At 35.3% G+C, this 15,597-nt stretch overlaps 1 protein-coding gene across 1 annotated transcript in view; it reads right to left on the bottom strand.

Moving 5' to 3' along the window:
* DCDC1 (doublecortin domain containing 1) overlaps positions 1-15,597 on the bottom strand; it is a 481,625-nt gene that overhangs the window by 247,669 nt on the left and 218,359 nt on the right. Inside the window, 1 exon segment of the mRNA XM_057552454.1 lies at positions 3,005-3,097. Coding sequence (XP_057408437.1) covers positions 3,005-3,097 — 93 coding nt within the window.

The raw sequence follows: 15,597 nt of genomic DNA, 5'->3' as shown, positions 1-15,597 counted from the left end.
AGTATCTCTTAATCTTAAAATTAAGGATGAGCTGCAGTGTAACCACAAGGAAAACTGAAGTGTGTACCGTCTCGTATTCCAATCACTTCCACTACTCCCAACTTTTTAATAGATTCCCAGACCCCTTCTGAGATGGAAATTATTTTGGAAGGAGATCTATATTGCTTCCAGCCAGGTGTCACTTATGTGCTGCCTTTAGGCCTATTTGAGTCCAACATCCCCATCAACTCATGCGGGAAGGGGTGATTGAAAATAAAGACATTTAAAAATATCTTTATAACTCATCTGGCAAGAGGGGTATGATGATGGCAATAAGGATGATGTCAAGTATACTTTTGGAGGAAGCAATAAGAATGCACTTCACAGACCTCTGGCTACAGGAGCATAACTGACCAAGGGTCCAAGCTATTATGCTCTTACACCCATCACCAGGTTGGCACCAATGGCCAAGGATACTAAAGCAGGTCCAACGCAGGGAGTCACAAAACTCCTCTGACGGACAACTTTGACTCAAGGATACGTCAGCAGCTTTGCCAAACCCTCCTTAGACTGCACAACAGTCTAGGATACTTCCACCCAGTCTTCCCTTCCTCTCTCCTTCACTCATGTTCAAGCCTGCATTTCAGTCTGACAGGTCTCCCAGCCTTACCTAGAGCTCTCCCCATTTTCTCTCATGGCACTTCTTCTATTAAAATCCATACACATTTTTAAAAATTCCATCCTGGTGTCAACTTTTCAGAGAATCTGGAATAACACACTTTTAAACTGACAAAAAAATTACACACAGATTTCCAGGAGACCATTTCTAAAAAGCTTGATACAGTTCAACATATACCATCACATCGAAGTAGTCTCATGATGCATATGTTATTATTATTCCCAGTTTTCATGTGGAAAAATTACATGAAATAAAATAAGATTTTAAGATAAAAATACAGACAGCAGATACCTAAATCTAAATCTCAGATTTCATGATGTTTACTTAAGGTTTTGAAATATGTCTAGAAATATAGTATTTTGTAAAAAAACTGTGGGCAAAATTAAATGCTGGAGTAATCTCCCCATCCCCACATTTTTCATTTCTCTTTACCATCATGATTTCACATCTCTGTATATGAATTAGGCACAAAACTTGATGTCACTGACTTACACATCAAAATCAATAAATCACTTTCAAATTAATGATATAAGAATTCTTCTCATAGTGTATGGAATATATTTAGAGGTTCTTACACACCCTCATTCACACCCACACACACAATAAATACTCCCTTCACTGTGTGTTTGACTTTTGAAGCAAACAAAAGGCATTTGGAGTCATAGCTGATCAAGCAAATATGTGACCAAATAAGGCCCTTTGCAGGAGAAAAAGTGATGTATATAGGTACTAAATAAACATTAAGATGATAATAAAGAAGTACCAAATAAGCATTAATACTGTTGGATTTTCCAGAAAAAATAATTTTCATTTCCAGCTTTGGTAACAAGGTGGCATTAAAAATGATATTTTTAGCATAATGATCATTTTCCTGGGCCACTTCAAGTTTCCAGTTCCATTGAAATTATAGTTTTGCATAGAATATCAACAAGCAAAATAATTACAATATTTAAAATGCAGAAAATAGTTAATCTGTTCATTCTTTTAGATTATTTCTATTTATTCTCTAATAATAATTTGTTATTATAGATACAATTTTAATTATACTCATTCAACTAGAGATTTTTATTTGCATTTCCTAAAGTTGACGATATCAAGATATATGATAGATTCATTTTAAACTTCCTGTGAAAATGTAATAAACTGTGATAAACAACATTTTTCAGTTGGATAGAGGACAATATTTTTTAAATCTAGAACTAACAACCTAGTTTTTAACTTGTTAATATTAAGTGGAATGAGTCAGAACTATAATTTAAAAGTATACAATTGTTATTTGTTATATCTTAGAAAAATTCAAGTTGAATTTTTCTTATGAAGTATTTCCTACTGAGATTACCAATCAATGTTTATAATATAATCTTTAATACTGCACATATATAAGCCCCAAATATTAAGGTAGTCTCTAACTTAGAGAATTGAATTCACTCAGGAAAATTTGATGCATTGTACTTGTTCATCTATTGTAAAATACATAGTTAGCAAAGGAGATGCAATTACCATGATAAGAAAATATTAAAATCCTAAAGCTTGGATAGATTTCTTTGCCAAAATGTCAAAAGAGAATTACACGAAAGTTTAATTTTTAAATATTCATGCTATCTTATTCTTTAAAGTTGCTTATAGATTTTATTTACTGACAGTAGTACATGGAAATCAGCAAATTCATGATCTTTTCTCAGAAAGATTAAATGCTTTTGCATTCCAGGAAACTACATGAAAATCATTTTTCCCTTTTGTCTAACACCAATTTTGTATTATTATTTCATTTATGGAATATGCTGTCAACTTCACAGCATGAGCTTTGGAGAGAAGAAGTCTTGCTTTAATAGTTCTTCTTTACAATATTGCCTACAGAATCTTATGATTAGCTCACTTAGGCTTGACATTTATAAACTACAGTTTTTCCTTGGTAAGAGATAACATTGCTAGCATTTCTAAAATTCAGAAAGATAGTTCTATTCCTAGCAAGTCAGAAAATAAAAATAAGATTTTATTATTTGTTCAAAGTTCAATAAAATTTTAATGTTTTTCCTATGTTAGCATAGTCCATAATTTCTAGATTCCAGTTGCATGTAATAATTTTCTAATTTAGGAGATTTATGAGAAAGTATTCATAAGTAGTTTTCAGAAAATTATAATATGATTTATTCTTTTAAGCATATAACTATTTTTCAAGGTGCCTATATCAATACAATGATTTCCAGTTTTGACCAGTTTTTTTCATTATGTTGTTATCAGAAAACCAAAGTTGGTTCACTACCAAATCAAAGTAAAATCTGCCTTAATTTTAAAATTAGTATTTATTGTAGTTTTACAATACAATTTAAAAAGTAAGTTCCTTACTTCTTCTTGTGCCTTATGGTGTTCCTTTGCTGTCATTGAAAGAATGACTTTTTCGGTAATTTTCCCTTTCTGTTCATCCACAGCCAGGTTCAACTAGAAAAATAAATAAATAAGTAAATGACATGAAATTCGGTACCTATTGACACCTAATAGCAATGTTTATTCAAACAACTAATTTAGCATAATCATGGAAGGTGATTTCAAATTAACTTGGTCCATACGTATGTGAAAATGAATTCCATTTAGATTAAATAAGTCGAAATGTTTTTGTATTTAAAACATTTAACACTGTATTTTTCACTTCCACTTTTATTGTTTTTAAGCTTACTAAAATATGATTTGGGAAGGGGTCCTTAATTGCAGACATTTGACACTGATGAGTACCTTTTAAAAGCATTTTGTCAAAATTAACATAGCAAAATTTTTTTAAATTAGGCTGATATTCCTATTAAAATCTTTCATTGCCAGTAGGGAATAAATTGGCTGCTGTTATGTCAGGATAAGAATTCAAGGAAATAAACCAAAAGCAAATGTCAATTCACTCTCGAATGGTTCAAAATGATTTACAATATTTCACGACAAAGAGTAAGTTTTATCTTAAATACCTGAACGGTTACTTCCAACCTGCTCCATGAACAGAGCCAGATAGAGGTCTTCTACTACTGCTGTAAACCCATGTTATAAAAAGGTGAATGTGGCTCATTCTCTATTTCTTTATAAACAATCCCCACCAAAACAAAATGCTATTTCCAAGAAAAGGAAAAAGCTAAACTCACACAGTAATATTCACTCAGCTGATTGGTATTAATAGGAAGAAAGAAAATAACAGCCTGATACAGAACCTTCTGAATTGGAATATTTAACAATTCTTAAACAATGGACATGCCATGTAGTATCTCCTTATTGAAGATTAAGAATGAATAATGACCATGTTTTTTGTTTTGTTTCTTTTGTTAATGCTGTTGTTATTTTAAATAGGCTTTCTCAACTGTATGCCTGGCAAATCACGTTTGAGTTAACATGAATCTTTAATCTATACCCTGCCTGAAGACCCACTCCTATACTTGGGATAGAATGGGAGTGGGGGTCAACAATATAACCTCCTCAATCTACCTATTCTTATATACTATAAGAATAGTATCAAACCTGTGAAGTCTTCATCTACTCATATGTGACACAGCTCAGTTTATCAGAGATTCTGTTTTGGTAGAGGAGAAAAGTCTAAGGAATCCTTAGGTGATCCTGATGATCAACTTAGATAAGGAGTTGACAAACATTTCTATGAGAGCCAGATAGTAAATATTTAGGCTTGGGGTAAAGGGGGACAGACAAGTCTCTTTTGCAATTACTCAACTCTGCCCCCGTAGCATGAAATAGAAAATACATAAACAAATGAGCGTGGCTATGTTCCAACAGAACTTGAAAAACAAACAAGAGGCAGACTGAATTTGGACAGCAGGAAATGTTTGCAGATGTTTGCCTGTCCTAGACCGAGAACCACTGAAAACAAGTTTAAAAAAAAAAAAAAAAAAAACCAACATGTGATATACATGATGACTACAGTTACAATGCTATGTGGTATATTTGAAAGTTTGTTAAGACAGTAGATCCTAAGAGTTCACAACAAAAAAAACCATTTTTTTAAACCATATGAAATGGTGGATGTTAACTAAGCTTACTGTGGTAATCATTTCACAATATATAAAAGTCAAGTCATTACGCTATTCACCTTAAACTTACACAGGGCCATATGTTAATTATATGTCAATAAAAACTGGGAAAAATCATCATGTGAAGCTATTCTTAGAATCAATCCCCCCAAGGAATATTTTTTCCTGTGCTAAAGTAATACAGAAAATGTAATATTATAAAAAGTCAAATATCAAACTCAACTTCCACACAAGGAAGCCTATGTGTAAACTATGGCAAAACGTACTTGCGTCAAGTCTCTATGATTATTTCTGTATCAGGGGAGTCTCATTTCAGGAGGATATGTGAAGGAGAGTGACTGGGGAATATTCACCAAGGTCATCTTTTCTTCACAAAATTAATTTCCAAATGCAAACACATTCAGAGCAGATCTTTCTTGAAGGGAAGCAAAACAAAACAAAAACAGAGCTATAAAACTCTTTGGTGCCACTGCAGTTAGGTCCGATTCAATGTGGTCTCCCAGGACCATGAAATGTAGAACTGCTTCCAAGTAACTCCTTAAAAGGTAGGAATTCTTTACCTCTAAAACCACTACAGTTGGAAAAATCACCTCATTCTAACACTCAACTTCTAGCACTATCCTAATCTACATAAGCTGAGGGAAAAACATATCAACATTACTGAAAAGCATCATATGCATAGTACCAAATAGAGAACCCAGTAAGATATTGAGAAATAAATTGTCAACAAAACATAAGGATACATACATGGGGCCTCTTCTGAAAACAGCCCAGACATTCAAAAAGAGAGATATCTTAATACAATCATTTAGAGAAATTATTGAAAGTAAAAAGTCAAATTAAGAGAATGCATTTTCACTTTGAGATATTAATAATATGCAGTGCAAACAGCATCTCTCCCTCAAATTCCAGACACAATAACAACAGTAAGATTCTTCTCTCCTGTCACTTTGGAGAAGAACATCCTGTTTCTTCATTAAGACAAAACTAGATGCTTTTGATTTGCTGTTCTTACTTAAAATACATGAAATAATTTTTTGTCAATGGGCTTGAAATTTCTGAGGCTAATTTTCAGGTATAAAGAGGCAGACACTTCAAATTAAAAATCAAAACAAACAGGAAGGATGAACCTTGAGGGCATTATCCTAAGTGAAAAAAGTCAGATGGAGAAAGATAAATAGCATATGATCTCACTTACATATGGAATCTTAAAAAAGAAAAAAAGCTCATAGATACAGAGAACACTGGTGGTTGCCAGAGGTGGAATGGGGTTTGAAAGGTGGGCAAAATGGATGAAGGAAGTCAAAAGGTACAAACTTTCAGTTATAAAATAAGTAAGTCATGGGGATGTAATGTACAGCATAGTGACTATAGTTAATAATAGTGTATTGCATACATGAAAGTTGCTAAGAGAGTAGATCTTAAAAGTTCTCATCACAAGGAAAAAAATCTGTAACTATGTATAGTGAGGAATGTTAACTAGACATTGCAGTGATATTTCTCAATATACCTCAATAAAAAAACAGAAAGATGGCTAAAATTTGTATATAACTATGAAAAGCCAAATCTCTACCAAACAGGGGGGTGGAAAATCAAGTCGCTTTTTTCTAACTACATCATGCCCTTTGTAAATGTGAGAAAACACCCCCAAATATTTGTGATACACATCAAAACTTACCAAGCTAAATAAGGAAGGTTTAATTCACCATTTTCACCAGAGCTTGCTGCTAAGATTTTAAAAATATGTAAGTAACAAACACTGGCTATCCTAAATTAGGTTAAAGTTGGCTCATTCAATATTAATGGTAACCAGAAAAAAACAGACAAGAGACTAGTCAAAGACAGTAGCAGATATGGAAGAAACAAGGAACACAATGGCTCTGTCAAAGAAAAGTGAACAAAATGATTCAAGACAATGGTCTGGTTAGAGAAACAAGATTAAAAAGGAGTAAATTCACCTCAAACAATTTGTTTAGGAATTAAGAAAAGAAATCCACAAAAGTATACCTGAAACAACAGATTCCAATGAAATGATTTCTAGTGGTTGTTACCTTTTAGACTATATTTTACATAAAACTATTAATGCTAACATAGCAGACATTATACTTTCTCTAAAGCCCTAAAGGGTCATAGATTAGTAATGTATATATAGTTTTATACAAAACATATGGCCCATTGTGACTATAATAGAAAGTACTCTTAATTTTGAGGAATTCTTCAAACATTTGCTGGCTCAGGAAAGCTCTACTATGGACATCCTTGAGAGGAAAACAGGCTCAAAACCTCCTGCTGGAGAAATACAGACAGAACAGCAGTAATCTCATTTTATGGTATCATTAACATTACATGGTTTTTCTGTCCTGTTTTTTTAACTCCCCCCAAAAATATTTTAAGGCATATTTATGAAAATCATAAAGACTAATTGTGTAAAAATTTTAACACGATATTAAGATAAAATAAAATCTATTTTATAGGAGAAAATAACTCTAAAGTAAACTCTAGAGTCTAGTTATTAATATTTTTAGAAAAGCTACAGTAATCAAACACTGGTATGTTCTATCTAATTCATATTGACATTCCAGATAGGTACCAGCCAAAGAGGGAAGAGTCTATTAGTCTAACCAAACTGTCAGTGCTCTGAACTGTAGTTCTGCATGCAGTTTTTTTCTGTATTCTCCAGAAGAACAGCTAAGGATTTAAATGTGAAGCATATGATATGTGTTGTGTATAATGTTCTTAATGAAGCAACATAACCCAAGAAGAAAACTGAATCTATCTTTCTATCAAAAATCTTTTTGGGGGCTTCCCTGGTGGCGCAGTGGTTGAGAATCTGCCTGCTAATGCAGGGGACACGGGTTCGAGCCCTGGTCTGGGAAGATCCCACATGCCACGGAGCAGCTGGGCCCGTGAGCCACAATTGCTGAGCCTGCGCGTCTGGAGCCTGTGCCCCGCGACGGGAGGGGCCGCGATAGAGAAAGGCCCGCGCACCGCGATGAAGAGCGGTCCCCGCACCGCGATGAAGAGCGGCCCCCGCTTGCCGCAACTGGAGAAAGCCCTCGCACGAACCGAAGACCCAACACAGCCAAAAATAAAATAAAATAAATAAATAAATAAATAAGAAAATCCTTTAAAAAAAAAAAAAAATCTTTTTGACCAGTAAATATTGATCTATTAATAAATTATTTGATCCATATTTTACATGCAGATCAATACAGGCAATACAGTTTAGCATAAACAACAGGACAATCAGCCTTCATATATATTGACAAGTTTCCCAATGGTCTGTTAATATACAAAAGACTGGGACAAATTACTTATTTATATATACAAAACATGGTTATAAAGACCAGCTGCAGGTATTTTTTTGGAAAGTGCATTTTAATAAGGTCCTATTCAGTTAGGGAACAAATGGGGAAGAAGTAGTTTGCACTACAGAGTTTAGCGCGAGAGCTTTCTCTTTTTCTAACCACGAAATCAATCATTTGTCCAGACTGTGGGAGTCAGAGTTAGTTACTGAAAAGAGCTCCGTACATAAACAAGTCAATAACTCATTGTGTGTTATTGTCGAGCTGAAGAAGTCGGCTTTCAAAAAGCTGCCCCTGCTTCTCTCAGAATGAATGTCACTGTATTCAGAGACTGGGAGAGAGTCCTTTGTTTCCAGCCATTGCTGGCTGCCATTTATGTATGGGAACAGGAGGCGGCTGCTAGGACTGCGGGGGAAGCCACTACTTGGTATCATGGATGTCCAGAAAAAACTCTGAATTTTGTCAACCTAAATAATTTGTGCGTGGAAATGCATTAATGGAATTGTTAAAGAGTGGCCACACACACAAAAACTGGTAAAGGAATTAAACGATAATGAGTCTGTATCATTTTAAATTGGATCAGGCTGATATTTTTGGTTCCCTACCTGTCAAGAAAGATGAAACCAAAATATAGGCAATGGTTTGAAAAGTTCAAATGTACAAAATCAAATTGGTAAACAGGTCAACATGTCAAATAAATGCTATCTGTTCCTGCCATAAATATTAAAGGTGATTCATGGAACTCTCAGATGGGGTTTTTGAAGTGTGTGTGTGTGTGTGTGTGTGTGTGTGTGAATCTCTTTAAGAAATGATTTCATGTGCTCAACACTTGTAATGTTAAAGAAATCTGAACTATTTTTGACTTAATTTAAATATCCTTTAGAATTGAACTAAAACCTAAAATTCATGATATAAATATTATATTCTTATTTCATCTTAATGTTTATTAAAAACCTACTATTTATTCAAAATCAAGCTAGGGACTGTGAAGAAGCACCAGACCAGGATTCAAGGTTTATAATTAGGCTGGGCAAATGAAAAATACACATGGTCTGTTTAATGAATGGTCCTCACGGTGGGGACGGGAGGGGTGGTCTCTGAAATCTTTAAACAAACGCTTAGCTCTTAATTAAATAAAGTTGGTGCTATAGGCAAGGAGAGAGTTGGAACCTAGAACTGAATCCAGTTGATTCCACATCACCTCACCAATTCAGAAAATCACAGCATTAAATAATATAACATGCTTTCACATGCAACAACTGTACTAGACATTTTTCTAGGTACAAATAGGTTAATAGCAAAGTGTGATATGGTTGAGGAGACAATAAATAAATAAAAAACAATAGAAAGTGAGAAACAATATATGGCAGAAGGTAGATCATAATTAATTGTCAAATGGAGGTGTAAACAATACAATCTATAAGTATAAAGGGCAAAAATATTATTGGGGGATGGAGTGGTTGGAGACAGAAAGTCAAAAAACGATGGGCAGTACCTAGCTAGGAAAAGTAGTGATACTATAGAGCAATATTATTAATTAATATTACTAATTAGTAATTAATTACATGATAAAATTTGTTCTAAACACAATCAGTGATTGCTTTGGCATGACTTTGGGAGGGGAAGGAGAGAAAACTGAGCCTTAAAGCATAAGCAGAGAGAAAGGACATAGCTGATCCAAGTGGGCGAGCCCTGGCAATGGTCTGAATGGAAGGAATGACAACAAGGACTAGATAGTTAGTATAACCTAATCTATTTCTCTTCTTTCTTTTTTTTTTTTTAATACAGCAGGTTCTTATTAGTTATCTATTTTATACATATTAGTGTATACATGTCAATCCCAATAAGGTGCTAGTCCTATAGTAAGGGCATAATGGAGGACTCAGTACTTAGCTTTCCCTTGGCTCAGCCCCATCCTCTCAAGCTATATATACTTAACTCAGTTCCAGTCTTAGACCTGGACCTTAAGAAAGTCCTGACCTAGCCCCCACTTCTAACAGGGTTATCTCACTTAAATCCCTTCTACAAAAAAAATTCAACAGTGCCACTTTTACACTTGGGGAAAAGAGCAGAATCCTTCATTCAAAACTAGCTGCGAATTCTGGCTCTGCCACAAATTAGTTCTGAGACACTGGGCAATAGTGATGGTTCATACAGCCCAGGCCTTCCAAAGCCAGGGATTCCTCTCTCATCCTTGCCAATTCTTTGAAAAAAAGCTACCTTTACCAGAGCCTGTAGCTTTTTGAGGTCAGTTTGTTTAAAAGGAGAATTTTAAAAAGAAATCTTCATAATATTTAAAAACCAGCAAACACTTCATAACCATTTTAAAACAGTAATATTTTAAAATATTTATAGTTTGTCTAAAGGGATGTAAAAGAGAATTCTCCATAAGAGCTTACCTTCAATTTATTTAACTTAATTAAAGAAACAAACTACTTTTAAAATCTCCTTCCTTTCCTGTTTTTTAAAAAAAGTAATCATAAACAAATTTTAGCCTTTCCACATTTGTGGGGAAAGTGGTGCTGAGTTAGTCCTGACTTAGTAGCCAGATTATAAACTTTCTGCCTAAACATTCTATCACAATTAGGAATGCCACATGCCCTAAATTTAACTCAGCTTGCCCTCTCAGACTGACTCTCTACGCCATTTCTTCCACCATCATGTGCAGTTTTGGAGGGACTGTGCTACTCTGGCCAAGAGGTAGACCCCTGGCCTCCCCAGACCAACCAGCCTCTCTCTTCAGAGATACAGAGTCATGAGGGGAACCATACAGAGACATAAACAGTTGGAGAGAATCTGTCCCACTACTAGCACTCTGAGGAGACTGTCCCTTAAATCCAGATGTCTGGAGTTGTTCCAGTTCTTTCTACAGCCCCTTTGTTTGGTCTTTCCTTGAATTCCATGTGCTACCACCTGCCATCCCATTAAATTCTGTTTCTGCCTAAGTTAGCCTGAGACAGACCCCACTGATTGCAACTAATAAACTCTAACAGATATGTCATATATGTCCTCACGGTAAATGCCGCATTACTTTAGAAGATCTGAATGAGTCTCTATTCCTAGTAACTAAAGGTATCCCACTCGAATGTCTTAATAATGTGTCCTTTGGGTATTATAATGGGTAATGTAACAAGAGTAATGGTTTAAAGATGATGCTTTTCTTTTTGGCCTTTCCACCTACAAGACTGCCCAGACTATTCCAGGTATCCCTAAGATTTGTCACAATGATATTGCTTCTGTCATGTACAACAGAAATGTGCAACAAAACAATATCCCTGCATATAAGACTGTTGCCTTGAGAAAGGATCTGCCTTTCAAGAAAACCCTTTACCACCCCCCATTAGCATATCAACAGCTAAATTTAGATGACTCAGCCCATAAATTTCCCTTTGTAAATTAAGAGTAATGACTGACTGCTATTAAGCCTTTGCTGGAATCAGGAATAAGATACAATGCAATAATTTTTGTGACTTTCTGTCTGAATTAAAAAAAAAAAAAATCCCACAAGGACTCAGAGGCAAAGAATATACAAATCAATTTTCACTGCAAAGTAAAGGAGCTGTTACAGTGGAGGATTACTGGACTGAATGTCAATATTATGACATAGTATAAGTGTGTTTCATGTTTGGTAATTGCAATCATTGTTGCTTTTGTTGTGGTCATCCATGTACAATGCTTGGTGTCAGTCTATTTATCTCTTGTAAAAATAAAATACAGTGTGTGTGTGTGGAAAAAAAAAAAAAAAGATACAATGCAGGAACAAAATTAAAGCCTACCTCCTTCTGTCCTAGAGGAAAAATAGGAAGAAGTCTCAGAGAGAGAAGCAAGAAAGTAAAATAGCCAGAGGAATCAGGTCTTAAGTTCCCCTCTTTTAGGGTGTGGCTTGGGAAGGGAGACAAGTGTCAGGTAAGTGGAAACAATCCTTGGACAGAGAGGTCTTCTGTTCCCCTCCCCTCAGTATGGACACAGGGAGGAAACTGTCCTGCAGCAACTTAGGAAACAACCAGGTTGACAAGATGACATGATACCGGCAGGCAGAGGGAGGCCTGAGGTTTAACTCTCCTGAAGCACCCTTGGTTTCTGTGTCTTGTGACACAGAAGCGTCTCAGTGAAGTCTATCACAGGCTATTCACATAGCGAGGAGAGGTTGCTCTGTAGTGAGAGCAGCACCACAGACCACCTGAGCCAGGGCCAAATGGGTGTCTCAGTCAGACTTTGGAGGGCTATCTCTACCACCACAGGAAGTCAAGGTGAGGTTGGATCATCCAGGAAGCACCACTAGAGAAAGTTCCTGGGCCAAGAGAATGAGCTGTAAGTTCACACACTGCAGGCCAGAAGAGCATCCAGCAACTAGGTGAACAAGGGACATCCTTCCACTGGCGAGCAGCTGCTGGGCCAACATGTACATTCCAATGGGCCAGCATGAGGTCAGGGGCCCCTTACCCCGGTGCTTTAAGGATCTGAAAGCCACACAACCTCTTCTTTTAGATACTACCTGAAGGAAACCAACAGAATACAGGAGAGTCTATCTGAGAGAAATAATGACCTAAAATAACTATTTAAATGATCCCATCAGACTAAGCTTTGAACTGAATTGGACATTCAGTTATTTTCCCCCCAGATCCAGTGGGCAAGAGCTCAGGAAGAAAGTAATATTTGTGTCAGAAAATAACTCAGAGTCATTTAGTAGTTATTTTGCACACAAATTGTGTCCACACACGTGAGAGAATCTGTTTATAGACAGAGCCAAGGAACAAAGGCAAAAACAGTATTTATAAAGCAAAGGAGAGAAATAAAACACAATCAGACTGTACATTTTGGGGGGAAATTGATAAGCTGGTAATTACTAAATTGAGTAAATCAAATAAGGGTATCAAGGAAACCATTTTATTGTTTATGGATTCTTGAAAAAAACTTCAGAGTTCATCTGAGAAGCATTTATGTGGCAGGCTGCTTCTGAATTATGTCTACTTAATTATGTCTAACAAAACTCTATTTTTGTTAGACCAGTCCTGCGCCATTTCCCGCACTAGAATGTTTCATTATTTTACACAGGGTAATGAACTGCATTTTTTCTCACCCACTAAAATAGCTATCTGAATCAGAGAACTCCTTGAGAACCATAGTTAGGATTCTGGAGCCCAGAGAGGGTAAGTCAGATGGGCCTCTATCCTTCTAGAACAGTGTCTGAACATGTGTTTGGCTGGGTGTGATACACCTTACATCTCCAATAAGCCTATTTTCAGGCTACGTGTGATACACCTTACATCTCCAATAAGCCTATTTTCAATCATTATTTCCCACAGTGATGGGGGAAATGTCCCCACCAATCCTTTGTCACCCAACTTTGGCCCAGTCCCATTTGTGAAGCCCACTCTGGCTTTGTCTTCCCCTCGTGTGCATGTATGAGCCAAAATATACTGCCATATCCTATAGATGGTGCCCCTTCCTCTCTCTCTTCTTTCACTCTTTTATCTAGTATATTTACTGAATGGTAGTGCTGATACAAACAATGCACTGTACTGGTTCCAGTGATACAAATATCGATTAGATGCCTCTGTACCTTCAGAGGGCTAACAGTCCATTGAGAATTACACTTCCACAGTCAGCATTTCCCTAATTGTTTTCATTATGTTTGTTCCTGGGGTAAGGCACCATGTCTTAACGATTCTTTTATATCCCCTAATAAATAAACCATAACAGGAAGATAGCAGACATTCAATAAACACCTGTGATGGATTAGTGATGGATGAAAATCCTCAAATTATAAGTACTTTTATTTCTCACTGGACAAATGTTTCCTAAACTATGTGCTGGGTATTGTGATATAGGGATTTTGTGGTCAAATGATCTTCCTAAACACTAAGTTAAACCAAGATAAATGGGTTTCTTTATAGCATAGCTCCTAGGATGTTTTAAGATAAATATGAGATAACATGAGAGCACCTCGGGGTGTCCAGCAAGATATACTTTCAGATATGTGTCAAGAGACCAGCGATTCTCAAGTTGGTCTTGAAAGGTGAGGAGTTATTCAAGAGTGAGTACAAACATGACTCAGTGCCCAGACACAGAAGCACAACTCTGTCCATCGTCAGCACGGCTCAACCCTGTCTGCTGTGCTTCCCCCAAACTAATCTATAATTCTCCCATGTAATCTGTTTGAGCCTTGAGGAAAAAATTCTCTAATACATCTAAAAACTATGACCAAGAAACTTTTGGAAAAAAGGAGAAATAGTAAAACTAGTATTAAAACATACCTTAAAACAAAAATCACTAAAGCAGTGTATTGCACTGTGTACAGTGACAGAAGATAGAACTAAATATCAGGCCAAAATAGACACAACTTATATACTTAGGGCTTTATTACATGTTACATGTGATACAAGTCTAAAATTTCTTAGTCACAATTACAAAATTCAAAATTTTCTGAAAACTGAATTTTTTTTAGAACTTATCAGGCAGCAAAACCTAGCAAGGACTGATTTATAGACATTACTTATATCACTTAGTGTGAATGTTTTACTGTGAAAATATTAAAGTACTTTAGTACAGGGAACTGTTTCAGACCCCACTACAGTTGTTATACACTATATGGTCTATGTGCTACATTACTTTCTAAAATCCCAAACATTATGAGTTCCAAAATACATCTAGCCCCAGAAAGTTCAGAGAAGGGGTTGTGGTCCAAATTTCAATTCAAAAAGGAAAGGGGTGGATTTTGTAAGTAGTATTGGAATGAACAACTGACTAACACTTTAGAAAAATATGTTGGATCCATTTTTTTACTTTAAACACTTGTAGTGACTTAAAGATTTAAATATAATTATAAAAGTGCTGGAAGATAATATAGTTGAATTTGTAGGGTCTGAAAAGAAAATGTCCCTCTAAGTCTTACATGGATAGATTTAAGTAAATGAAAGTCTTAAACTTCTGTATCTCAAAAAGGAGCTTTAATAAAATCGAAAAGCAACAATATACTGAGAAAATATTTGCAACATGACAATAGGTTAATATCCTTAATATGTAAAGAACACTTCTAAGTAGACTAAAAAAAAATTAAGAAAAAGATAAACACCAAGGAAAATAGGAGCAAAGGAAATGAACACTCAATTCATTAAAAAAATACAAATTGCCAAAGAAAACATACATATAAAGTTCAATATTACTACTAATAAAATAATTCAAACTAAAACAATGAGATGATGTGTTTAACTTACTGACTGGTCAAAAAATTTTTTCTACTGATAAGGATTAGTGAATTCAAGGTATACTGAATACAGGGAAACTGGTGTTTTCACGTATTGCTAATGAAAGCATAAATGTTACAGCTCATTAGAGGAAACTTTGGCAATGTATATCAAACTTTAAAATGTGTACAACCTTTTATCTGGACATTCCACTTCTAGGAATTTTTCAATAGGAAATAATTATGGATATGCACCAGAAAACTGACTAAAATGACGACAAAACATTGTTTTGCAACAGTAAAAAAAATTGCATACATAAATTTCAAAATTAAGAAGATTAGTAAAATAAAGCTTTTGACTAGAATATCATCATCCATTTAAAATAATGCTATAGAATATTTAATAATGGGAAATGGCAACAATATACTACC

This window comes from Balaenoptera acutorostrata, chromosome 9 (genome assembly GCF_949987535.1).
Source record: "Balaenoptera acutorostrata chromosome 9, mBalAcu1.1, whole genome shotgun sequence".
Lineage (NCBI taxonomy): Eukaryota > Metazoa > Chordata > Mammalia > Artiodactyla > Balaenopteridae > Balaenoptera > Balaenoptera acutorostrata.
This window is presented reverse-complemented; position numbering and strand designations above follow the sequence as displayed.